Source organism: Palaemon carinicauda, chromosome 3 (assembly GCF_036898095.1).
Source record: "Palaemon carinicauda isolate YSFRI2023 chromosome 3, ASM3689809v2, whole genome shotgun sequence".
NCBI lineage: Eukaryota > Metazoa > Arthropoda > Malacostraca > Decapoda > Palaemonidae > Palaemon > Palaemon carinicauda.
Genome location: NC_090727.1, coordinates 177859191 through 177886473, shown reverse-complemented (window position 1 = coordinate 177886473; position 27283 = coordinate 177859191). Strand labels below are relative to the sequence as shown.

The window sequence follows — 27283 nt, the reverse complement described above, 5'->3', positions numbered from 1 at the left end:
AAATATTTAACTTAGCCGGTGAATATATAATAGCTGATTCACACCCAAGGCGGTGGGTAGAGACCAGAGTTAATTAAGTTTACAGCGTATATGCTTAGAGTTTTTGACAGTTATAATATAACAAAACCCAAATATATAGGTACCTGGTAAGGAAGTTGACTTAGACGATTACTCTGCCTTGTAAGTCTGTCTTCCTCACGAAGCCCAGCGATCCTCTTAGGATGCTGAAAGACTCCCAGGAGCTGAAGTATCAAGGGCTGCAACCCATACAAACAGGACCTCATCAAACCCCTAATCTGGGCGCTCTCAAGAAATGACTTTGACCACCCGCCAAATCAACCAGGATGCGAAAGGCTTCTTAGCCTTCCGTACAACCCAAAAAAACAATATTAAAAACATTTCAAGAGACAGATTAAAAAGGATATTGGAATTAGGGAAGTGTAGTGGTAGAACCCTCACCCACTACTGCACTCGCTGCAACGAATGGACCCAGTGTGTAGCAGTCCTCGTAAAGAGTCTGGACATCTTTTAAGTAAAATGACGCGAACACTGACTTGCTTCTCCAAAAAGTCGCGTCCATGATACTTTGCAGAGATCTATTTTGCTTGAAGGCCACGGAGGTTGCTATAGCTCTAACTTCGTGCGTCTTAACCTTAAGCAAACATCGGTCTTTCTCATTCAAGTGAGAATGAGCTTCTCGTATTAAAAATCTGATAAAATATGACAAAGCATTCTTTGACATAGGCAAGGATGGTTTCTTAACTGAGCACCATAATGCCTCAGATTTACCTCGTAATGACTTAGTACGAGCTAAATAGAACTTAAGAGCCCTAACAGGACATAATACTCTTTCCAGTTCGTTGCCTACGATCTCTGATAAGCAAGGAATATCAAAAGATTTAGGCCAAGGACGAGAAGGCAGTTCATTTTTGGCCAGAAAACCAAGTTGAAGTGAACAAGTGGCTTTTTCTGTAGAAAAGCCGATGTTCTTACTGAAGGCATGAAGTTCAGTGACTCTTTTAGCCGAAGCCAAGCACACTAGGAAAAGTGTCTTGAGGGTGAGATCCTTCAGGGAGGCTGAATGTAATGGCTCAAACCTGTTTGACATGAGGAACCTTAGGACCACGTCTAAGTTCCATCCAGGAGTTGCCAAACGACGTTCCTTAGAGGTCTCGAAAGACTTAAGGAGATCTTGGAGATCTTTATTGTTGGAAAGATCTAAGCCTCTATGCCGAAAGACCGAAGCCAACATGCTCCTGTAGCCCTTGATCGTGGGAGCTGAAAGGGAGCGAACCTTTCTCAGATGTAAAAGAAAATCAGCGATTTGGGCTACAGAGGTACTGGACGAGGACACAGATACTGACTTGCACCAGTCTCGAAAGACTTCCCACTTCGACTGGTATACTCTAATGGTAGAAGCTCTCCTCGCTCTTGCAATCGCACTGGCTGCCTCCTTCGAAAAGCCTCGAGCTCTTGAGAGTCTTTCGATAGTCTGAAGGCAGTCAGACGAAGAGCGGAGAGGTTTTGGTGTACATTCTTTACGTGGGGCTGACGTAACAGATCTACCCTTAGAGGAAGACTTCTTGGAAAGTCTACCAGCCATCGAAGTACCTCGGTGAACCACTCTCTCGCGGGCCAGAGGGGAGCAACCAACGTCAACCTTATCCCTTCGTGAGAGGCGAACTTCTGCAGTACCTTGTTGACAATCTTGAATGGTGGGAATGCATATAAGTCCAGATGAGACCAATCTAGGAGAAATGCGTCTATGTGTATTGCTGCTGGGTCTGGGACTGGAGAGCAATAGATTGGAAGTCTCTTGGTCATCGAGGTGGCAAAGAGGTCTATGGTGGGTTGACCCCAAGTCGCCCAAAGACTCTTGCACACGTCCTTGTGGAGGGTCCATTCCGTAGGAATTACCTGACCCCTCCGACTGAGACAGTCTGCTAAGACGTTCAAGTCGCCCTGGATAAACCTCGTTAACAGGGAGATGCCTCGATCTCTTGACCAAATGAGCAGGTCCCTTGCGATCTCGTACAGCGTGAGGGAGTGGGTGCCTCCTTGCTTGGAGATGTACGCCAAGGCTGTGGTATTGTCGGAGTTGATCTTTACCACTTTGTTTCGAAGGAGACTCTCGAATTTCATCAAGGCCAAGTGGACTGCCAAAAGCTCCTTGCCGTTGATGTGCATGCTCCTCTGACTTGAGGTCCACAGACCTGAGCATTCCCGACCATCCAGGGTCGCACCCCAACCCAAATCCGACTCGTCTGAGAATAGTACGTGGTTTGGGTTCTGAACTGCTAGGGAAAATCCCTCTCTCAGACTGATATTGTCGTTCCACCAATTCAGACATGCCTTTACTGGTTCGGAGACCGGGATTGAGACCGTCTCTAACGTCTTGTCCTTCTTCCAGTGAAAGGCTAGATGGAACTGGAGAGGTCGAAGGTGTAGTCTTCCTAGCGAGACAAACTGCTCCAGGGATGATAGAGTTCCTACTAGACTCATCCAATTCCTGACTGAGCACCGTTCTCTCTTCAACATTAGTTGGACTTTGAGTAGGGCTTGCTCTATTCGGGTGGCAGACGGAAAAGCCCGAAAAACTGGACTGCGAATCTCCATCCCTAAATACAGTATAGTTTGGGATGGAATCAGCTGGGACTTTTCTAGGTTGACCAAAAGTCCCAATTCCTTGGTCAGATCCAATGTCCAATGAAGATCCTGCAGACAGCGATGACTGGACGAGGCTCTGAGAAGCCAGTCGTCCAAGTACAGGGAGGCTCGGATTCCCGATAAATGGAGGAATTTTGCTACATTCCTCATAAGCCTCGTAAACACGAGAGGAGCAGGACTTAGGCCAAAGCACAGGGCCCGAAACTGGTATACCACATTCTTGAAAACAAACCTCAGAAACGGTTGGGAATCTGGGTGTATAGGGATGTGGAAGTACGCGTCTCGTAGGTCGAGAGAGACCATCCAGTCTCCCTTTCTGACCGCTGCTAAGACTGATTTCGTGGTCTCCATAGTGAACTTTGTTTTCGTAACAAAGACGTTGAGCGCACTGACGTCTAGCACCGGTCTCCAACCTCCTGTCTTCTTCGGGACTAGGAAGAGACGGTTGTAAAACCCCGGTGATTGAAGGTCCGAGACTTTCACCACCGCTCCCTTCTCTAGCAACAGAGACACTTCTAGGTTTAGGGCTTGTCTCTTTGACTCCTCTCGGTACCTGGGAGAGAGGTCGATGGGGGATGTCGCTAGAGGAGGTTTGCGTACAAATGGAATTTTGTACCCCTCTCTGAGCAACCGAACAGACTGTTGGTCTGCGCCCCTCTTCTCCCAGGCCTGCCAGAAGCTCTTCAATCTGGCTCCTACTGCTGTCTGAGGCTGTGAGCAGTCAGACTCTGCCACATGAGGACTTGGCTCCTCTCTTCTTTCCTCTCTTTCCCTCGGCACGAGTACTTCCCCTGCTGGGAGCTCTGCCACGAAAGGGCGGGATAAATCTGGACGCCGGAGAGTCAATCCTGGGTCTAGCAGAAAAGGATGTAGAAGGAGTCCCCTTGCGAGCAGAGGACGCCATCAAGTCATGGGTGTCCTTCTGCACAAGCGAAGAAGCTATGTCCTTACCCAATTGTTGCGGAAACAAAAACTTTGATAAGGGAGCAAAGAGCAGTTCTGATCTCTGACAGGGAGTAACTCCTGCCGAAAGAAAAGAGCAAAGGGACTCTCGCTTCTTTAAGACTCCCGACGTAAAAGAGGAGGCGAGCTCATTGGAACCATCGCGGATGGCTTTATCCATACAGGACATTATCAGTAAGGAGACATCTCTATCAGCCGATGAGATTTTCCTACTTAAAGCTCCCAAAGACCAGTCAAGGAAGTTGAAAACTTCAAAGGCTCTGTATACGCCTTTCAGCAGATGGTCAAGGTCCGAGGAGGACCAACTAATCTTCGAGCGTCTCATGGCTAGGCGGCGGGGAGAGTCTACGAGGCTTGAGAAGTCACCCTGGGCAGAGGCAGGGACTCCCAAGCCGAGAACTTCTCCCGTGGCATACCAGACGCTCGATCTAGACGAGAGCTTTGACGGAGGGAAGGCAAAGGCCGTCTTCCCCAAACTCCTCTTGGTATCCAACCAGTCGCCTAAAAGTCGTAAAGCTCTCTTGGAAGAGCGAGAGAGCACTAGCTTTGTAAAGGCTGGCATGTTAGCAGGTAAGCCTAGAGCAAACTCAGACGGTGGCGAACGAGGAGCAACAGTGACGAAGTGATCGGGAAAAAGCTCCTTGAAAATTAACATGACTTTCTTAAAGTCCATTGATGGAGGAACCGTTCTAGGTTCGTCTACATCCGAAGGATGATCATCATGATGAGGGTCAGCAACGTCCTCATCTGAAGGATCCTCATCCGACAACTGCTGAGTAACAAGCAAAGGGGTTGGCAATGCTTGACACGCAGAGTCCACACGCACTGGTGCATTAGTAGCAGTCCAGGACGCTACGTCATGTAACTGCTTAACAGCCTGACTGTCAACAACAACAGGAGCGGGAGGACGCTCGACGTCAACTCGAGACTGTTTTGACTGCCTAGACTGAGCAGTCAAAACAACTCTAGACTGCGGTGGTTGACGCTCAGCGTCAAAACAAGTCAACTCCGCTGGTTGGCGAACGTCCTGAACGTCAACAAGAGCATTAGGAAGTGGCTGAACGTCCATATGCGGCTGAAAGTCAACACGTGACTGCATCGAGTGAGGCTCTACAAAGCGTGACTGACGTGACTTAGCAATGCCAACATCAACAGGACGAGCAAAGGCTCGTTTTGGCGGCTGAAGGCCAGGATCTCGATGAGTTAAGCGGCGAGGATCATCGTGAACCTTTTCAGCAGAATAGTCTTCCATAAGGGAGGCGAGCTTGATCTGCATGTCTTGCAGCACAACCCATTTAGGATCAACGGGAATGGGTGCGGTAAAAGACGGGGTTAACGTCTGAGACTGCACAACCTTGCCTACACCAAGACTCTCTGAGCCTGTGTAACGTTGCTGCTTAGGCGGCGAGCAGTCTTCCGATGACTGCAAATGGTCAGAGCTGTCCCAATGGCTACAACCAGGACGCTGGACCTGTCCTGAAGGGACCGACTTTCGCTTAAGGGGACTAGAAACCTTGCTCCACGGTTTCTTATGCGAAAAGCCTTCGGATGACGAGGAGAAAATGGTCTCTCTCGTCTTATGGTAGGGGCGATCTTGATGAGACACGCCTGTTACCATAGAGGAACCGTCTGTTCGCTGATCAAGGCCTCTCGAACCCATAAGTCGTACGACATTACTTCTCCCCTGGGCTTGGGAGCTTGCAAGAGGTCTCGGACTAGGCGAACGACAGGCACGAACAGACGAACCCTCGGTCGCAACACTGACAACACTTTGCGCACTAATCACTTTCCCACGATTTTCCGCTGTGGCACTCTGACACTTTAGCTCTTTAACGTCACCAAATATGTTGAGAAAACTCCAGGTTATACAGCGAGTATTGATACGTCTTGTCGTCAAGGTCGACAGAGAAGAATTGAGGCTTTTTTACATGCATGTGCGGTATCTGGCCGATAGTTGGCGCTGGTGGGCACACCCGCAACCTTCATAGCGATCGCTCGCGAGTTTTTGTGTGTTTTTCTGTCGAGCCGCTGGAGCAGCAGCTATTATATATTCACCGGCTAAGTTAAATATTTAAAAAAAAGATATTAAGTGCATACACTTTCTTCTAATGAAAAGATGCTAGAGTAAAAACAATGATAGTAAGAACAGAAAATAATATTACAGTCTGTTACAGTTCTTGTCCCTTTATTGCCTTTTATCTAAATTCAGTGAAAAATGAAAAGACTAATGTTTCAATTCTATCAGAAATGGAAAAATCAAGTGGCAGACTATAAATGACCATATAAATGAAGAGTGAACATGCAGAATAGAGAAAGTCATCTTAAATTGCACTGATTAATTCAAGTGATACATAAATTATATTAATGTACCATCTAGCTGAAATATTGCATCGTCAATAATCAACCAATTGTAAAGTATTCCCTTACAACACATGAGTTTACTTACAAGGAGCATAAGAAAAACCATGTGGCTAAATAAAAAAATAAGTGTATTGACAAAGTTTAAGATCATAGGGCATTACACTAATACAGTACAACAATTGTGGTCTTTCTACAATATTTAGAGCTTACCTGACAAAATTTTGTCTTTATCCCATGCCGTCATTGTATCAACAATCACATTAGATGGTCCTTTTATTAATGTACAGGAACAATTAGCCTTCATCATACCATTTTCCATCTTTGAATATCCATCATACAAAACTTCAACCTTATATGACATCGTTTCTAAAATAATTATTATCTCCCCCCAGTGAGATCTTGAAGTGAGAAGCCTACCTGCAAGTAAAAACACAAACATCAAAATAATTCATCTTGATGATATTCTGTCATTCACAATAATACTTCTTTTCATTGATAGCAATTATAGTTAAACAATATTTATCAACGTGTCATTTTATGGGTTTCATAACATACAAAATTATGAACAGAATACATTCCCCCTTATACAATAACTACTAGTGGATGTTAAAAATCCATGACTATGTGTTGCCTCTTTAATAACATTCCCAGAACCAACTAATATAATAACTACGGATGCTCTTCTGTATTTATTGTTATATGACTGTATATACTATTGTTTTTATGGTATAATATAAAATATTAGTGATGGTTTGAAGTGCTCTCTACCCCAGGAGAGTTGGGTTAAGGAGACTGATACTGTTATGTACAGTAAGTAAGTTACATGCCCTTTTATAGAAAGATATTTTATATCCTTCTCAGTTAAGGCATTGTTTTGTATTCATGGTTATATAACTGTGAATGCTGTTCGGTATTTTCTCTTGTATAACTGAATTCTGCAAATACTCAAAATCAATATTTAAGAGGAATTTGTATGCCTCCCTGTGATTAATAATATTTGTTTATGTTAAACTCACAAATAATTAAGGAACAGTTGTGGACTATATTACAAATTATACTACATAATACTGAGAACATAACTTATCATTACTGTTACTCTTACATTATATATTATGTGATAAACTCTTATGAGTGGATTCAAAAGTCCTTAAAACTGTACAGCAAGTTTCCACAGACTGTTTCCCAAGTGTAAAAAGGGGAGAAATGAGACAGTGAACTCAACGTTAATCCTTTGTGGTTGTGGTGGCCTACTGGAAACATTCCTGCCTGGTGATTGAGTCCTATTCAGGTAATTGCCAGACTGGGGTTCAAGTCCTATTCAAACTCATTAGCTTCTTTATTGTCTGCAACCTATCTTTGTGAGCTAAAGATTGGGGGTTTGGGGGAGCCTATAAGTCTGCCTGCTGAGTCATCAGCAGCCATTGCATGGCCCTTCCCGGTCCTAGCTTGGGTTGCTGATCATATGTATATACTGTATGGTCAGTCTCTAGGGCACTGTCATGCTTGTTAGAGCAATGTCACTATCCCTTGCCTGTCATTCATGAGTAGCCTTTAAACATTCAAAGAGCAAGACAAGACACCACACAAAATGATATGGCAAGAGTGGATAAAATTCTCCTGCTTCCAGTATAATATATCTCTCATCTAGGGAGGGACGATACTGTTAGGAGTTTGTAGCTCGATATCAAGCATTAACAAGCTCAGTAAAGACTGCAGGGAGTCTTTGTTATCCAGTTCTTTGGAAGATATGTTATTTTCATTAGTAAAATAAATTTTTGAATATACTTACCCGATGATCATATAGCTGTCAGCTCTGCTGCCCGACAGAAAAAACCTACGGGCGGAATACGCCAGCGATCGCTATACAGGTGGGGGTGTACATCAACAGCGCCATCTGTCGAGTAGGTACTCAAGTACTCTATGTCAACACAGAACCAATTTTCTCCTCGGTCCACTGGGTCTCTATTGGGGAGGAAGGGTGGGTCCTTTAATTTATGATCATCGGGTAAGTATATTCAAAAATTTATTTTACTAATGAAAATAACATTTTTCAATATTAAACTTACCCGATGATCATATAGCTGATTCACACCCAGGGGGGTGGGTAGAGACCAGCATATATGTTAACCTTAAGAGCTAAGTATTCCGTATTTCATTTTAGCAGTTATTCAAAATAACAAACATAAAATTAATAAGTACCTGGTAAGGAAGTCGACTTGAACAATTACTCTACCTTTTTTAAGTACGTCTTCCTTACTGAGCCTCGCGATCCTCACAGGATGCTGAGCGACTCCTAGGAGCTGAAGTATGAAGGGCTGCAACCCATACTAAAGGACCTCATCACAACCTCTAATCTAGGCGCTTCTCAAGAAAGAATTTGACCACCCGCCAAATCAACCAGGATGCGAAAGGCTTCTTAGCCTTCCGGACAACCCAAAAAACAACAATAAAGAATTTAAAGAGAAAGATTAAAAAAGGTTATGGGATTATGGGAATGTAGTGGCTGAGCCCTCACCCACTACTGCACTCGCTGCTACGAATGGTCCCAGGGTGTAGCAGTTCTAGTAAAGAGACTGGACATCTTTAAGGTAAAATGATGCGAACACTGACTTGCTTCTCCAATAGGTTGCATCCATTACACTCTGCAGAGATCTGTTTTGTTTGAAGGCCACTGAAGTTGCGACAGCTCTAACTTCATGTGTCCTTACCTTCAGTAAAGCATGGTCCTCCTCATTCAGATGGGAATTAGCTTCTCGAATTAAAAGCCTGATATAATAAGAAACTGCATTCTTCGACATTGGTAAAGAAGGTTTCTTAATGGCACACCATAAAGCTTCAGATTGTCCACGTAATGGCTTAGTCCGTTTCAAATAGTACTTAAGAGCTCTTACTGGGCATAGTACTCTTTCTTGTTCATTTCCAACCAAACTAGCAAGGCTTGGAATTTCGAACGATTTGGGCCAAGGACGAGAAGGAAGTTCGTTTTTGGCTAAAAAACCAAGCTGTAAGGAACATGTAGCCGTTTCAGATGTAAATCCAATGTTCCTGCTGAAGGCGTGTATCTCACTGACTCTTTTAGCTGTTGCTAAGCAGACGAGGAAAAGAGTTTTCAAAGTGAGATCTTTAAAAGAGGCTGATTGAAGTGGCTCGAACCTTGCTGACATAAGGAATCTTAGTACCACGTCTAAGTTCCAACCTGGTGTGGCCAACCGACGCTCCTTCGTGGTCTCAAAAGACTTAAGGAGGTCCTGTAGATCTTTGTTGTTAGACAGATCTAAGCCTCTGTGACGGAAGACTGCTGCCAACATGCTTCTGTAACCCTTGATCGTGGGGGCTGAAAGGGATCTTTCCTTCCTTAGGTATAACAGGAAGTCAGCTATCTGAGTTACAGAGGTACTGGTTGAGGATACTGAATTGGACTTGCACCAACTTCGGAAGACTTCCCACTTCGACTGGTAGACTTTGAGAGTGGATGTCCTCCTAGCTCTAGCAATCGCTCTGGCTGCCTCCTTCGAAAAGCCTCTAGCTCTCGAGAGTCTTTCGATAGTCTGAAGGCAGTCAGACGAAGAGCGTGGAGGCTTGGGTGTACCTTCTTTACATGCGGCTGACGCAGAAGGTCCACTCTTAGGGGAAGTTTTCTGGGAACGTCTACTAGCCATTGCAGTACCTCGGTGAACCATTCTCTCGCGGGCCAGAGGGGAGCAACCAACGTCAACCGTGTCCCTTCGTGAGAGGCGAACTTCTGCAGTACTCTGTTGACAATCTTGAACGGGGGGAACGCATAAAGGTCTAGATGGGACCAATCCAGAAGAAAGGCATCTATGTGAACTGCTGCTGGGTCCGGAATCGGTGAACAATAATTTGGGAGCCTCTTGGTCATCGAGGTTGCGAACAGATCTATGGTGGGTTGGCCCCACAATGCCCATAGTTTGTTGCATACATTCTTGTGAAGGGTCCACTCTGTTGGGATGATTTGACCCTTCCGGCTGAGGCGGTCTGCCATGACATTCATGTCGCCTTGAATGAACCTCGTTACAAGGGATATGTTTCGATCTCTTGACCAGGTGAGGAGGTCCCTTGCGATCTCGTACAACTTCATCGAATGAGTCCCTCCTTGCTTGGAGATGTACGCCAGTGCTGTGGTGTTGTCGGAGTTCACCTCCACCACCTTGCCTAGAAGGAGGGACTTGAAGCTTCTCAAGGCCAGATGAACTGCCAGAAGCTCCTTGCAGTTGATGTGTAACTCGCTTTGAACCGGATTCCACGTGCCCGAGCATTCCCGACCGTCCAACGTCGCACCCCAGCCCGTGTCCGATGCGTCCGAGAAGAGAAGGTGGTCGGGGGTCTGAACAGCCAGTGGCAGACCCTCCCTGAGGAGAATGTTGTTCTTCCACCAAGTCAGTGACGACTTCATCTTCTCGGAAACAGGAACTGAGACCGCTTCTAGCGTCTTGTCCTTTCTCCAGTGAGCAGTTAAGTGAAATTGAAGGGGGCGAAGGTGAAGTCTCCCTAACGCGATGAACTGGTCCAGTGATGAAAGCGTCCCTATCAGACTCATCCACTGTCTGACAGAACACCGGTCCTTCTTCAGCATGGACTGGATGCATTCTTGGGCTTGATTGATTCTGGGGGCCGACGGAAAAGCCCGAAAAGCTTGACTCTGAATCTCCATTCCTAGGTAAACTATAGTTTGGGATGGGACGAGTTGGAACTTTTCTATATTGACCAGGAGACCCAATTCCTTGGTCAGATCTAGAGTCCACTGTAGATTCTCCAGACAGCGACGACTTGACGCAGCTCTTAAAAGCCAGTCGTCCAAATAGAGGGAGGCTCTGATGTTTGCTAAATGCAGGAATTTGGCAATATTCCTCATCAGTTTGGTAAAAACTAGAGGTGCCGTGCTTAGGCCAAAGCACAGGGCTTGGAACTGGTAGACGACCTTCCCGAAAACGAACCTTAGAAAAGGTTGGGAATCTGGGTGGATGGGGACGTGAAAGTACGCGTCCTTTAGGTCTAACGAGACCATCCAGTCTTCCTTCCTGACCGATGCTAGAACCGACTTTGTCGTCTCCATGGTGAACGTCTGCTTTGTGACAAAGACATTCAGAGAACTGACGTCTAGCACCGGTCTCCACCCTCCTGTCTTCTTCGGCACTAAGAAGAGGCGGTTGTAGAAGCCCGGGGATTGATGGTCCCGGACTATGACTACCGCTCCCTTTTGTAGTAAGAGACACACCTCTTGCTGTAAAGCTAGCCTCTTTTCCTCCTCTCTGTACCTGGGAGAGAGGTTGATGGGAGTTGTTGCTAGAGGGGGCTTGCGTAAGAATGGAATCTTGTACCCCTCTCTGAGTAACTTCACAGACTGGGCGTCTGCGCCTCTGTTCTCCCAGGCCTGCCAGTAGTTCTTGAGCCTGGCTCCCACTGCTGTCTGAAGAGGAAGGCAGTCAGACTCTGCCTCTAGAGGACTTGGAACCCTTCTTCTTGCTCCCACGTTGACTTCCGGCACGAGCACCTCCTCTGCTGGAGGCTCTGCCACGAAAGGGCGGGATGAACCTTGAAGCTGGCGTGTCCATCCTAGGTCTAGGTACGGAGGGCAAAGGGGTGACTTTGCGTGCGGAAGACGCCACCAAGTCATGGGTGTCTTTCTGGATCAAGGAGGCAGCAATCTCCTTGATCAACTCTTCAGGGAAGAGACACTTAGAGAGTGGAGCGAACATCAGCTCCGACTTTTGACATGGGGTGACTCCAGCTGATAAGAAGGAGCAAAGGTGATCTCGCTTCTTGAGTACCCCAGACACGAAAGAAGCCGCAAGCTCACTAGAACCATCCCGAATGGCTTTGTCCATGCAGGACATGATGAGCATGGAAGTTTCCTTATCCGAAGGGGAGGTCTTCCTGCTCAATGCTCCCAAACACCAGTCCAGGAAGTTAAAGACCTCGAAAGCGCGGAAAACTCCCTTCATAAGATGGTCCATGTCCGAAGGGGTCCAGCAAATCTTGGAGCGTCTCATAGCCAGCCTGCGGGGAGAGTCTACAAGACTTGAGAAGTCGCCCTGGGCAGAGGCAGGAACTCCCAAGCCGAGAACTTCTCCCGTGGCATACCAGACGCTAGATCTGGAAGCAAGCTTGACCGGGGGAAACATGAAGGATGTCTTTCCCAACTGCTTCTTAGACTGCAACCACTCTCCCAGTACCCTTAAAGCTCTCTTGGACGAGCGAGCGAGTACGAGCTTCGTAAAGGCAGGAGCTGCTGACTGCATGCCTAAAGCGAACTCAGAGGGAGGTGAGCGTGGTGCTGCAGACACAAACTGGTCTGGATACAAATCCTTAAAGAGCGCAAGCACTTTCCTAAAGTCTAAGGAGGGAGGCGTGGTCTTGGGTTCTTCGATGTCGGAGTGTTGGTCGTCAAGATGTACAGCTTCGTCATCATCAGAGATACCATCGTCTGAATGTTGAGGAGGAAGAGGCAACGGAGTGGGCTGGACAGCTGAGTCCGGCAGCACGGGTGCATGCGTGGCTGCACTGGACCCAACATCATGCCACTGTTGGTCAGTCTGAGAACTGGCAACAACCAAAGCTGAGTGGGTGCGCAAAGAGTCTACACCCGACTGTGGAAGGATAGCGGAGACCACCGTGGGTTGCGGAGGCTGACGCACCGCGTCAAAACACGGCAGCCTAACTCCACCCTCCTGTTGTTGTGGTAGCTCCCGCACGGCAACGGAGTGCTCCGTGCGTCTGTGGGAGTCAGCATGCGTCTGGCAGGGTCGACTGCGCATGGGTGGAGGAGCTCTCACAGCCGGAGTGTGGGAGCAGTCAGCCGCAGCGTCTGCTGGGCGCACAACCGTGGCAGGTTGTAGGCAAACGGGTGCATCGTCAACCTTCTCCGCAGACGGAGTGTGGGAGCAGGCAGCCTCAGCGTGAGCTGGGCGCACAACCGTGGCAGGTTGTAGGCTAATGGGTGCAGCGTCAACCTTCTCCGCACGAAAATCCTGCATAACCGCAGCTAACTGAGTCTGCATAGACTGCAGTAAAGACCACTTAGGGTCTACAAAAGCGGCAACAGACGGAGCTACTGTCCGTTGTGACTGAGGGTCTAAAACAGCGGGTGCGGCAACAGACGGAGTTACTGCCTGTTGCGGTACCAGCTTGCCTCTCTTGGGAGGTGTGCAGTCGTCGGATGACTGCAGCGAGTCCGAACTGACCCAGTGGCTACACCTGGGCCGTTGGACTAGCTCGGAAGGGACCTTACGTTTAAGAGGCCGTGAGACCTTGGTCCATCGTTTCTGTCTAGAAACCTCTTCCGCAGACGAGGAATAAATGGGCTCACTCGCCTTCTTGTGGGTGGGACGATCTCGGAAAGATACGTCCGAAACCACGGAGGGTACGTCTGTACGCTGATTAAAGCCTGTCGAACCCTTTGGTCGTACGACATTGCTTCTCCCCTGGGCTTGGGAGCTTGCAAGAGGTCCCGGACTGGGAGGACGACAGGCACGAACAGATGCACCCTCATGCGTAACACTGACACTTTTCACTGCACTGACACTCACTTCACTTCCCACTGCACTTTTACCTTTCAACTCTCTGACATCAGCCATGAGTTGATTGCGGTCATTAGCCAATGACTCGACTCTCTCACCTAGAGCCTGAATGGCACGCATCATATCCGCCATTGAAGGTTGATGAGAGCTAGCAGGGGGGTCGGGTGCAACCACTACAGGGGAAGGAATAGGTTGAGGGGCATGGGGAGAGGAAAAATCAATAGAGCGAGACGAACTCCTCCTGAGCCTATCCTTCTCTAGCCTACGTGCATATTTCAGGAATTCTTGAAACCCGAATTCCGAAAGCCCAGCGCATTCCTCACATCGATCTTCCAATTGACAGGCTTTACCCCTACAATTGGAACAAACGGTGTGCGGATCGATAGAGGCCTTCGGAAGACGCCTTGAACAGTCCCTAGAGCTACATTTCCTGTACTTGGGGACTTGAGAAGGGTCAGACATCTTGAATTAGTCAAAGGGGGGAATTCAAAATCTATCCAAGTCGTCAACAAATAATCCAAATCCAAAAAAGAATGCAAGGAAGTATTGAAGATAACTTCTGCACAGCGATAGCTAATAACTAGAGATGAATACTTCACCAAATAACGTGAAATTCAATCCAGAAAACAAGAGCATATTCAGTAGGTCTTGCCGGTGGCACGACAGAGAGAAAATTGGTTCTGTGTTGACATAGAGTACTTGAGTACCTACTCGACAGATGGCGCTGTTGATGTACACCCCCACCTGTATAGCGATCGCTGGCGTATTCCGCCCGTAGGTTTTTTCTGTCGGGCAGCAGAGCTGACAGCTATATGATCATCGGGTAAGTTTAATATTGAAAAGCACTTTTTAAAGACCATAAAGTAACTATAATTCTAAACTCAATAAGACATTCAAAAGATGTTTCTGCTTACTGTAAAAGCAACATAATCTTATACTAAGTGCATTAAATACATAGGTAACTTAACAAAAAATGCAATGACATTACTATTATACTGTTATTAAAAACCATAGGACTTCAATGTAAAATATATGCCAAAATGAACACTGGACAGTACAAACCTCCTATAAGGCAGTGGATAACATCTAGAGTATGAAACACTATAAAACAATCTAAAATCTCCAAACTGGTTAACAAGCATACAGTATATTGTAATTTTGCTATAAGTCAAAAGAAATTTTGAAATTTTTTAAAATGAACTACAACATACACCGCTTATATCAATTTTTGCTGTATTTTATTGTAGGTTATGATGTAACTAATTGAGAAACTCCAATGATATTGATATAATTTGAGGATAACGGACTGGTAAAATCATAGAAAAGTACAATTACACTAATGAAGAAAATAAGAAGTATTACCAGTATATTTACTTGAACAATTCAGAAAAAAAAATGTCAGAAATTCAAGCTTTTCACATTATTAATACTATACTGTATTTTAAAATTCTGTATGTTATGACTGAAAAATGTTATTTTTATTAATAAAATAAATTTTTGAATATACTTACCCGGTGATTATATAAGCTGCAGCTCTGCTGCCCGACAGAAAAACCTACGGTCAAAATACGCCAGCGATCGCTATGCAGGTAGGGGGTGTACATCAACAGCGCCATCTGTCTAGCAGGTACTCAAGTACTCCATGTAAACACAGAACCAATTTTCTCCTCGGTCCACTGGGTCTCTATTGGGGAGGAAGGGAGGGTCCTTTAATATATAATCACCGGGTAAGTATATTCAAAAATGTTATTTTCATTAGTAAAATAAATTTTTGAATATACTTACCCGGTGATCATATAGCTGTCAGCTCTGCTGCCCGACAGAAAAAACCTACGGACGGAATACGCCAGCGATCGCTATACAGGTGGGGGTGTACATCAACAGCGCCATCTGTCGAGCAGGTACTCAAGTACTCGATGTCAACACAGAACCAATTTTCTCCTCGGTCCACTGGGTCTCTATTGGGGAGGAAGGGTGGGTCCTTTAATTTATGATCACCGGGTAAGTATATTCAAAAATTTATTTTACTAATGAAAATAACATTTTTCAATATTAAACTTACCCGGTGATCATATAGCTGATTCACACCCAGGGGGGTGGGTAGAGACCAGCATATATGTTAACATTAAGAGCTAAGTATTCCGTATTTCATTTTAGCAGTTATTCAAAATAACAAACATAAAATTAATAAGTACCTGGTAAGGAAGTCGACTTGAACAATTACTCTGCCTTTTTAAGTACGTCTTCCTTACTGAGCCTCGCAATCCTCACAGGATGCTGAGCGACTCCTAGGAGCTGAAGTATGAAGGGTTGCAACCCATACTAAAGGACCTCATCAAAACCTCTAATCTAGGCGCTTCTCAAGAAAGAATTTGACCACCCGCCAAATCAACCAGGATGCGAAAGGCTTCTTAGCCTTCCGGACAACCCAAAAAACAACAATAAAAAGCATTTCAAGAGAAAGATTAAAAAGGTTATGGGATTATGGGAATGTAGTGGTTGAGCCCTCACCCACTACTGCACTCGCTGCTACGAATGGTCCCAGGGTGTAGCAGTTCTCGTAAAGAGACTGGACATCTTTAAGGTAAAATGATGCGAACACTGATTTGCTTCTCCAATAGGTTGCATCCATTACACTCTGCAGAGATCTGTTTTGTTTGAAGGCCACTGAAGTTGCGACAGCTCTAACTTCATGTGTCCTTACCTTCAGCAAAGCATGGTCCTCCTCATTCAGATGGGAATGAGTTTCTCGAATCAAAAGTCTGATATAATAAGAAACTGCATTCTTCGACATAGGTAAAGATGGTTTCTTAATGGCGCACCATAAAGCTTCTGACTGACCACGTAATGGTTTAGTACGTCTCAAATAGTACTTAAGAGCTCTTACAGGGCATAGTACTCTTTCTTGTTCATTTCCAACCAAATTAGCAAAGCTTGGAATATCGAACGATTTGGGCCAAGGACGAGAAGGAAGTTCGTTTTTGGCTAAAAAACCAAGCTGTAAGGAACATGTAGCCGTTTCAGATGTAAATCCAATGTTCCTGCTGAAGGCGTGTATCTCACTGACTCTTTTAGCTGTTGCTAAGCAGACGAGGAAAAGAGTCTTCAAAGTGAGATCTTTAAAAGAGGCTGATTGAAGTGGTTCGAACCTTGCTGACATAAGGAACCTTAGTACCACGTCTAAGTTCCAACCTGGTGTGGCCAACCGACGCTCCTTCGAGGTCTCAAAAGACTTAAGGAGGTCCTGTAGATCTTTGTTGTTGGAAAGATCTAAGCCTCTGTGACGGAAGACTGCTGCCAACATGCTTCTGTAACCTTTGATCGTGGGAGCTGAAAGGGATCTTACCTTCCTTAGGTATAAAAGGAAATCAGCTATCTGAGTTACAGAGGTACTGGTTGAGGATACTGATTTCGACTTGCACCAGCTTCGGAAGACTTCCCACTTCGACTGGTAGACTTTGAGAGTGGATGTTCTCCTTGCTCTAGCAATCGCTCTGGCTGCCTCCTTCGAAAAGCCTCTAGCTCTCGAGAGTCTTTCGATAGTCTGAAGGCAGTCAGACGAAGAGCGTGGAGGCTTGGGTGTACCTTCTTTACATGCGGCTGACGCAGAAGGTCCACTCTTAGAGGAAGTGTTCTGGGAACGTCTACTAGCCATTGCAGTACCTCGGTGAACCATTCTCTCGCGGGCCAGAGGGGAGCAACCAACGTCAACCTTGTCCCTTCGTGAGAGGCGAACTTCTGCAGTACTCTGTTGACGATCTTGAACGGGGGGAACGCATAAAGGTCTAGATGGGACCAATCCAGAAGAAAGGCATCTATGTGAACTGCTGCTGGGTCCGGAATCGGTGAGCAATAAATTGGGAGCCTCTTGGTCATCGAGGTTGCGAACAGATCTATGGTAGGCTGACCCCATAAGGCCCATAGTCTGTTGCAAACATTCTTGTGAAGGATCCACTCTGTTGGGATGATTTGACCCTTCCGGCTGAGGCGGTCTGCCATGACATTCATGTCGCCTTGAATGAACCTCGTTATTAGGGATACGTTTCGATCTCTTGACCAGGTGAGGAGGTCCCTTGCGATCTCGTACAACGTCATCGAATGAGTCCCTCCTTGCTTGGAGATGTACGCCAAGGCTGTGGTGTTGTCGGAGTTCACCTCCACCACCTTGCCTAGAAGGAGGGACTTGAAGCTTCTCAAGGCCAGATGAACTGCCAGTAGCTCCTTGCAGTTGATGTGCAACGTTCTTTGATCCGCATTCCACGAGCCCGAGCATTCCCGACCGTCCAATGTCGCACCCCAGCCCGTGTCTGATGCGTCCGAGAAGAGAAGGTGGTCGGGGGTCTGAACAGCTAGTGGCAGACCCTCCCTGAGGAGAATGTTGTTCTTCCACCAAGTCAGTGAAGACTTCATCTTCTCGGAAATAGGAATCGAGACCGCTTCTAGCGTCTTGTCCTTTCTCCAGTGAGCAGCTAAGTGAAATTGAAGGGGGCGGAGGTGGAGTCTCCCTAACGCGATGAACTGGTCCAGTGATGAAAGCGTCCCTATCAGACTCATCCACTGTCTGACTGAACATCGGTCCTTCTTCAGCATGGACTGGATGCATTCCTGGGCTTGACTGATTCTGGGGGCCGACGGAAAAGCCCGAAAAGCTTGACTCTGAATCTCCATTCCTAGGTAAACTATAGTTTGGGATGGGACGAGTTGGGACTTTTCCATATTGACCAGGAGACCCAATTCCTTGGTCAGATCTAGAGTCCACTGTAGATTCTCCAGACAGCGACGACTTGACGCAGCTCTTAAAAGCCAGTCGTCCAAATAGAGGGAGGCTCTGATGTTTGCTAAATGCAGGAACTTGGCAATATTCCTCATCAGTTTGGTAAAAACTAGAGGTGCCGTGCTTAGGCCAAAGCACAGGGCTTGGAACTGGTATACAACCTTCCCGAAAACGAACCTCAGAAAAGGTTGGAAATCTGGGTGGATGGGGACGTGAAAGTAAGCGTCCTTAGGTCTAACGAGACCATCCAGTCTTCCTTCCTGACCGATGCTAGAACCGACTTTGTCGTCTCCATGGTGAACGTCTGCTTTGTGACAAAGACATTCAGAGCACTGACGTCTAGCACCGGTCTCCACCCTCCTGTCTTCTTCGGCACTAAGAAGAGGCGGTTGTAGAAGCCCGGGGATTGATGGTCCCGGACTATGACTACCGCTCCCTTTTGTAGTAAGAGAGACACCTCTTGCTGTAAAGCTTGTCTCTTGTCCTCCTCTCTGTACCTGGGAGAGAGGTCGATGGGAGTTGTTGCTAGAGGGGGGTTGCGCAAGAATGGAATTCTGTACCCCTGCCTGAGTAACTTCACAGACTGTGCGTCTGCGCCCCTGTTCTCCCAGGCCTGCCAGTAGTTCTTGAGCCTGGCTCCCACTGCTGTCTGAAGAAGGTGGCAGTCAGACTCTGCCTCTAGAGGACTTGGAACCCTTCTTCTTGCTCCCACGTTGACTTCCGGCACGAGCACCTCCTCTGCTGGAGGCTCTGCCACGAAAGGGCGGAATGAACCTTGACGCTGGAGTGTCCATCCTGGGTCTAGGCATGGAGGGCAAAGGGGTGGCTTTGCGTGCGGATGACGCCACCAGGTCATGAGTATCTTTCTGGATCAAGGAGGTGGCAATCTCCTTGATCAACTCTTCAGGGAAGAGACACTTCGAGAGGGGAGCAAACATAAGCTCCGACTTTTGACATGGGGTGACTCCAGCTGACAAGGAGCAAAGGTGATCCCGCTTCTTGAGAACCCCGGACACGAAAGAAGCCGCAAGCTCACTAGAACCATCCCGTATGGCTTTGTCCATGCAGGACATAATGAGCATGGAAGTTTCCTTATCAGAAGGGGAGGTCTTCCTGCTCAACGCTCCCAAACACCAGTCCAAGTAGTTAAAGACTTCGAATGCACGGAAAACTCCCTTCATAAGATGATCCATATCCGAAGGAGTCCAGCAAATCTTGGAGCGTCTCATAGCCAGCCTGCGGGGAGAGTCTACCAGACTTGAGAAGTCGCCCTGGGCAGAGGCAGGAACTCCCAAGCCGAGAACTTCTCCCGTGGCATACCAGACGCTAGATCTGGAAGCAAGCTTGGCCGGGGGAAACATGAAGGATGTCTTCCCAAGTTGCTTTTTGGACTGCAACCACTCTCCCAGTACCCTTAAAGCTCTCTTGGACAAGCGAGCGAGTACGAGTTTCGTAAAGGCAGGTGCTGCTGACTGCATGCCTAAAGCGAACTCAGAGGGAAGCGAGCGTGGTGCTGCAGACACAAACTGATCCGGATATAAATCCTTGAACAGCACAAGCACTTTCCTAAAGTCCAAGGAGGGAGGCGTGGTCTTGGGTTCGTCGATGTCCGAGTGTTGGTCGTCAAGATGTGCAGCTTCGTCATCATCAGATGGTGCATCGTCTGAATGTTGAGGAGGAAGAGGCAACGGAGTAGGAAAAGGCTGGACGGCTGAGTCCGGCAGCACGGGTGCATGCGTGGCTGCACTGGACCCAACGTCATGCCGCTGTTGGTCAGTCTGAGAACTGGCAACAACCATAGCTGAGTGGGTGCGCAAAGCGTCTACTCCCGACTGTGGAAGGGTAGCGGAGACCACCGTGGGTTGCGGAGGCTGACGCACCGCGTCAAAACACGGCAGCTTAACTCCACCCTCCTGTTGTTGTGGTAGCTCACGAACGGCAACGGAGGGTTCCGTGCGTCTGTGAACGTCAGCATGCGTCTGGCAGGGTCGACTGCGCATGGGTGGAGGAGCTCTCACAGCTGGAGTGTGGGAGCAGGCAGCCTCAGCGTCTGCTGGGCGCACAACCGTGGTAGGTTGTAGGCTAACGGGTGCAGCGTCAACCTTCTCCGCACAAAACTCCTGCATAACAGCAGCTAACTGAATCTGCATAGACTGCAGCAAAGACCACTTAGGGTCTACAACAGCGGGTGCGGCAATATACGGAGCTACTGCCTGTTGTGACTTAGGGTCTACAACAGCGGGTGCGGCAACAGACGGAGTTACTGCCTGTTGCGGTACCACTTTGCCTCTCTTAGGAGGTGTGCAGTCGTCGGAGGACTGCAGCGAGTCCGAACTGACCCAGTGGCTACACCTGGGCCGTTGGACTTGCTCGGAAGGGACCTTACGTTTAAGAGGCCGTGAGACCTTGGTCCATCGTTTCTGTCGAGAAACCTCTTCCGCAGACGAGGAATAAATGGGCTCACTCATCTTCTTGTGGGTGGGACGATCTAGGAAAGATACGTCCGAAACCAAGGAGGGAACGTCTGTCCGCTGATTAAAGCCTGTCGAACCCTTTGGTCGTACGACATTGCTTCTCCCCTGGGCTTGGGAGCTTGCAAGAGGTCCCGGACTGGGAGGACGACAGGCACGAACAGACGCACCCTCATGCGTAACACTGACACTTTTCACTGCACTGACACTCACTTCACTTCCCACTGCACTTTTACCTTTCAACTCCCTGACGTCAGCCATGAGTTGATTGCGGTCATTCGCCAATGACTCGACTCTCTCACCTAGAGCCTGAATGGCACGCATCATATCTGCCATTGAAGGTAGATGAGAGCTAGCAGGGGGGTCGGGTGCAACCACTACAGGGGAAGGAATAGGTTGTGGGGCATGGGGAGAGGAAAAATCAATTGAGCGAGACGAACTCCTCCTGATCCTATCCTTCTCTAGCCTACGTGCATATTTACGGAATTCTTGAAAATCGAATTCCGAAAGCCCAACGCATTCCTCACATCGATCTTCCAATTGACAGGCTTTACCCCTACAATTGGAACAAATGGTGTGCAGATCGATAGAGGCCTTCGGAAGACGCCTTGAACAGTCCCTAGCGCTACACTTCCTGTACTTGGGGACTTGAGAAGGGTCAGACATCTTGAATTAGTCAAAGGGGGGAATTCAAAATCTATCCAAGTCGTCAACAAATAATCCAAAATCTAACAAAAGAATGCAAGGAAGTATTGAAGATAACTTCTGCACAGCGATAGCTAATAACCAGAAATGAATACTTCACCAAATAATGTGAAAATCAATCCAGAAAACAAGAGCGTATTTAGTAGGTCTTGCCGGTGGCACGACAGAGAGAAAATTGATTCTGTGTTGACATCGAGTACTTGAGTACCTGCTCGACAGATGGCGCTGTTGATGTACACCCCCACCTGTATAGCGATCGCTGGCGTATTCCGTCCGTAGGTTTTTTCTGTCGGGCAGCAGAGCTGACAGCTATATGATCACCGGATAAGTTTAATATTAAAAAATTTATTTTATTAATAAAAATAACATTTTTCAATATTAAACTTAGCCGGTGATTATATAAGCTGATTCACACCCAGGGGGGTGGGTAGAGACCAGTATTACTTGTTTACATTATTATGAGCTAAGTATTTTGTATTTCATTTTAGCAGTTATTCAAAATAACAAACATAAAATTAATAAGTACCTGGTAAGGAAGTCGACTTGAACAATTACTCTGCCTTTTTAAGTACGTCTTCCTTACTGAGCCTCGCGATCCTCTTAGGATGCTGAGCGACTCCTAGGAGCTGAAGTATTAAGGGTTGCCACCCATACTAAAGGACCTCATCAAAACCTCTAATCTAGGCGCTTCTCAAGAAAAGAATTTGACCACCCGCCAAATCAACCAGGATGCGAAAGGCTTCTTAGCCTTCCGGACAACCCAAAAAACAACAATAAAAAACATTTCAAGAGAAAGATTAAAAAAGGTTATGGAATTAGGGGAATGTAGTGGTTGAGCCCTCACCCACTACTGCACTCGCTGCTACGAATGGTCCCAGGGTGTAGCAGTTCTCGTAAAGAGACTGGACATCTTTAAGATAAAAAGACGCGAACACTGACTTGCTTCTCCAATAGGTTGCGTCCATTATACTCTGCAGAGATCTATTTTGCTTAAAGGCCACTGAAGTTGCGACAGCTCTAACTTCATGTGTCCTTACCTTCAGCAAAGCATGGTCTTCCTCATTCAGATGGGAATGAGCTTCTCGTATCAACAGTCTGATATAATAGGAAACTGCATTCTTTGACATAGGTAAAGAAGGTTTCTTAATAGCACACCATAAAGCTTCTGACTGTCCTCGTAAAGGTTTAGTTCGTCTTAAATAGAACTTAAGAGCTCTAACAGGGCATAAGACTCTTTCTAGTTCATTTCCAACCAAATTAGAAAGGCTTGGAATATCGAACGATTTCGGCCAAGGACGAGAAGGTAGTTCGTTTTTGGCTAGAAAACCAAGCTGTAAAGAACATGTAGCCGTTTCAGATGAAAATCCGATGTTCTTGCTGAAGGCGTGTATCTCACTGACTCTTTTAGCTGTTGCTAAGCAGATGAGGAAAAGAGTCTTTAAAGTGAGATCTTTAAAGGAGGCTGATTGTAGTGGCTCGAACCTTTCTGACATAAGGAATCTTAGTACCACGTCTAAATTCCAACCTGGTGTAGCCAAACGACGCTCCTTCGAGGTCTCAAAAGACTTAAGGAGGTCCTGTAGATCTTTGTTGTTGGAAAGATCTAAGCCTCTGTGACGGAAGACTGTTGCCAACATGCTTCTGTAACCTTTGATTGTGGAAGCTGAAAGAGATCTTTCCTTCCTCAGGTATAAAAGGAAGTCAGCTATTTGGGTTACAGAGGTACTGGTTGAGGATACTGATACTGACTTGCACCAGCTTCGGAAGACTTCCCACTTCGACTGGTAGACTCTAAGAGTGGATGTCCTCCTTGCTCTAGCAATCGCCCTGGCTGCCTCCTTCGAAAAGCCTCTAGCTCTCGAGAGTCTTTCGATAGTCTGAAGGCAGTCAGACGAAGAGCGTGGAGGCTTGGGTGTACCTTCTTTACGTGTGGCTGACGTAGAAGGTCCACTCTTAGAGGAAGAGTTCTGGGAACGTCCACCAGCCATTGAAGTACCTCGGTGAACCATTCTCTCGTGGGCCAGAGGGGAGCAACTAACGTCAACCTTGTCCCTTCGTGAGAGGCGAACTTCTGCAGTACCTTGTTGACAATCTTGAACGGGGGGAATGCATAAAGGTCTAGATGGGCCCAATCCAGTAGAAAGGCATCTATATGAACTGCTGCTGGGTCCGGGATTGGCGAGCAATAATTTGGGAGCCTCTTGGTCATCGAGGTTGCAAAGAGATCTATGGTAGGTTGGCCCCATGTGGCCCATAGTCTCTTGCACACATCCTTGTGTAGGGTCCATTCTGTTGGGATGATTTGACCCTTCCGACTGAGGCAGTCCGCCATGACATTCATGTTGCCTTGAATGAACCTCGTTACTAGAGAAAGGTTTAGATCTCTTGACCAAGTGAGGAGGTCCCTTGCGATCTCGTACAACGTCATAGAATGGGTCCCTCCTTGTTTGGAGATATACGCCAAGGCCGTGGTGTTGTCTGAGTTCACCTCCACCACCTTGCCTAGAAGGAGGGACTTGAAGCTTTTCAAGGCCAGATAAACTGCCAGTAGCTCCTTGCAGTTGATATGTAACATTCTTTGATTCGAGTTCCAAGATCCCGAGCATTCTCGACCGTCTAATGTCGCACCCCAGCCCATGTCCGATGCGTCCGAGAAGAGAACGTGGTTGGGGGTCTGAACAGCCAGGGGCTGACCCTCTCTGAGGTGGATGTTGTCCTTCCACCAAGTCAGTGATGACTTCATCTTCTCGGAAATGGGGATCGAGACCGCTTCTAGCGTCTTGTCCTTTTTCCAGTGCACAGCTAAGTGAAATTGAAGGGGACGGAGGTGCAGTCTCCCTAACGCGATGAACTGTTCCAGGGATGAAAGCGTCCCTATCAGACTCATCCACTGTCTGACTGAACATCGGTCCTTCTTTAGCATGTTCTGGATGCATCCTTGGGCTTGACTTGTTCTGGGGGCCGACGGAAAAGCCCGAAAAGCTTGACTGCGAATCTCCATCCCTAAGTACACTATAGTTTGGGATGGGACCAGTTGGGACTTTTCCATATTGACCAGGAGACCCAATTCCTTGGTCAGATCTAGAGTCCACTTTAGATTCTCCAGACAGCGACGACTTGAAGCAGCTCTTAGAAGCCAGTCGTCCAAATAGAGGGAGGCTCTGATGTCCGCTAAATGCAGGAATTTGGCAATATTCCTCATCAGTTTCGTAAAGACAAGAGGAGCCGTGCTTAGGCCAAAGCACAGGGCTTGAAATTGGTAGACAACCTTCCCGTAAACGAACCTTAGATAAGGTTGGGAATCTGGGTGGATGGGGACGTGAAAGTAAGCGTCCCTTAGGTCTAAAGAGACCATCCAGTCTTCCTTCCTGACCGCTGCTAGAACAGACTTTGTCGTCTCCATGGCGAACGTCTGCTTTGTGACAAAGACATTCAGAGCACTGACGTCTAGCACCGGCCTCCACCCTCCTGTCTTCTTTACCACTAAGAAGAGACGGTTGTAGAAGCCCGGAGATTGATGGTCCCGGACTTTGACTACCGCTCCCTTTTCTAGTAAGAGGGACACCTCTTGCTTCAAAGCTAGTCTCTTGTCCTCCTCTCTGTACCTGGGAGAGAGGTCGATGGGCGACGTTGCTAGAGGGGGTTTGCGTATAAACGGGATCTTGTACCCTTCTCTGAGCAACTTCACAGATTGTGCATCTGCGCCCCTTTTCTCCCAAGACTGCCAGAAGTTCTTGAGTCTGGCTCCCACTGCTGTCTGAAGAATGTGGCAGTCAGACTCTGCCCTTAAAGGACTTGGTACCTTTCTTCTTAATCCCGCGTCTCCCTTCAGCACGAGCACCTCCTCTGCTGGAGGCTCTGCCACGAAAGGGCGGAATGAACCTGGACGCTGGAGTGTCCATCCTGGGTCTAGACACGGTAGGCAAAGGGGTGGCTTTGCGAGCAGATGACGCAACCAGGTCATGCGTGTCTTTTTGAATCAAGGAGGCCGCAATCTCCTTTATCAACTCTTCTGGGAAAAGGCACTTTGAGAGAGGAGCAAACATAAGTTCCGATCTCTGACACTGTGTTACTCCGGCTGACAAGAAGGAGCAAAGGTTTTCCCGTTTCTTGAGGACCCCGGAAACGAACGAAGCCGCAAGCTCACTGGAACCGTCCCGTATGGCCTTGTCCATGCAGGACATAATGAGCATGGAAGTATCCTTGTCAGAAGGGGAGATCTTCCTGCTCAACGCTCCCAAACACCAGTCCAAAAAGTTAAAAACCTCGAAGGCTCTGAACACTCCTTTCATCAGATGGTCTAAGTCTGAAGGAGTCCAACAAATCTTGGAGCGTCTCATGGCTAGCCTGCGGGGAGAGTCTACTAGGCTTGAGAAGTCGCCCTGGGCAGAGGCAGGAACTCCCAAGCCGAGAACTTCTCCCGTGGCATACCAGACGCTCGATCTGGAAGAGAGTTTCGCAGGGGGAAACGTGAATGCTGTCTTCCCAAGGTGCTTTTTGGACTGCAACCATTCTCCCAACACTCTTAAAGCTCTCTTAGACGAGCGGGCGAGGACGAGCTTCGTAAAGGCAGGCGCGGATGACTGCGTGCCTAAAGCGAACTCAGATGGAGGTGAGCGTGGGGCCGCAGAAACAAACTGATCAGGATACATCTCCCTGAACAGTGCAAGAACTTTTCTAAAGTCCAAGGAGGGAGGCGTGGTCTTGGGTTCGTCGAAGTCCGTATGCGGGTCGTCAATGTGTGCAGCGTCGTCATCATCAGAGAGTCCATCATCTGAATACTGAGGAGGAAGCGGCAAAGGAGTAGGAGTTGGCTGGTCAACTGAGTCCGGCAGCACGGGTGCATGCGTGACTGCACCGGACGCAACGTCATGGAACTGTTGCCCAGTCTGTGAGCTGGCAACTACCATAGCAGCGCGGGGGCGCAAAGCGTCTACTCCTGACTGTCTAGTCTGCTGTGGGCGAGTAGTGGAAACCACACTGGGTTGCGGAAGTTGACGCACAGCGTCAAAACAAAACAACTTAGGTTGTTGTTGTAACTCGCGAACGTCAACGGAGGGTTCCGTGCGTCGCTGAACGTCAACATGCGGCTGGCAGCGCATGGGTGGCGGGACTCTCACAGCTGGAGTGCGGGAGAAGGTAGCCTCAGCGTCCACTGGACGCACAACCGTAGGTGGTTGTAGGCTAGCGGTTGGTGCAGCGTCAACCTTCTCCGCACGAAAGTCCTGCATTAAAGACGTCAACTGAGTCTGCATGGTCTGCAGCAAAGACCACTTAGGGTCTACAGTAGCAGATGCGGCAACAGACGGTGTTACTGCCTGATGCGGTACCGCTTTGCCTCTCTTAGGAGGTGTGCAGTCATCGGAAGACTGCAGCGAGTCCGAACTGACCCAGTGGCTACAACTGGGCCGTTGGACTTGCGCGGAAGGGACCGACTTGCGTTTAAGAGGCCGTGAGACCTTGGTCCATTGTTTCTGCCGAGAAACATCTTCCGCAGACGAGGAATAAATGGGCTCTCTCGTCTTCTTGTGGGTGGGACGATCTTGGATAGATACGTCCGAAACCACGGAGGGAACGTCTGTTCGCTGATTAAAGCCTCTCGAACCCTTTGGTCGTACGACATTGCTTCTCCCCTGGGCTTGGGAGCTTGCAAGAGGTCCCGGACTAGGAGGACGACAGGCACGAACAGACGAACCCTCAAGCGCAACACTATCCACAACACTTTCCACAACACTGGCACTCACTTTGTCACTACCCACTGCACTCTTACCCTTCAACTCCTTGACGTCTGCCATGAGTTGGTT

General features: G+C 47.7%; 1 protein-coding gene across 3 annotated transcripts in view; it reads right to left on the bottom strand.

The window, feature by feature from the left end:
* LOC137638797 (metallo-beta-lactamase domain-containing protein 1) overlaps positions 1-27283 on the bottom strand; it is an 89405-nt gene that overhangs the window by 59981 nt on the left and 2141 nt on the right. For 2 of the 3 annotated variants that reach the window (XM_068371168.1, XM_068371169.1), the window contains exon 2: positions 6202-6408. In XM_068371168.1, the coding sequence (XP_068227269.1) occupies positions 6202-6408 (207 nt within the window). The remainder of the gene's footprint in view (positions 1-6201; positions 6409-27283) is intronic. The other variant, XM_068371170.1, reaches the window with a different exon arrangement.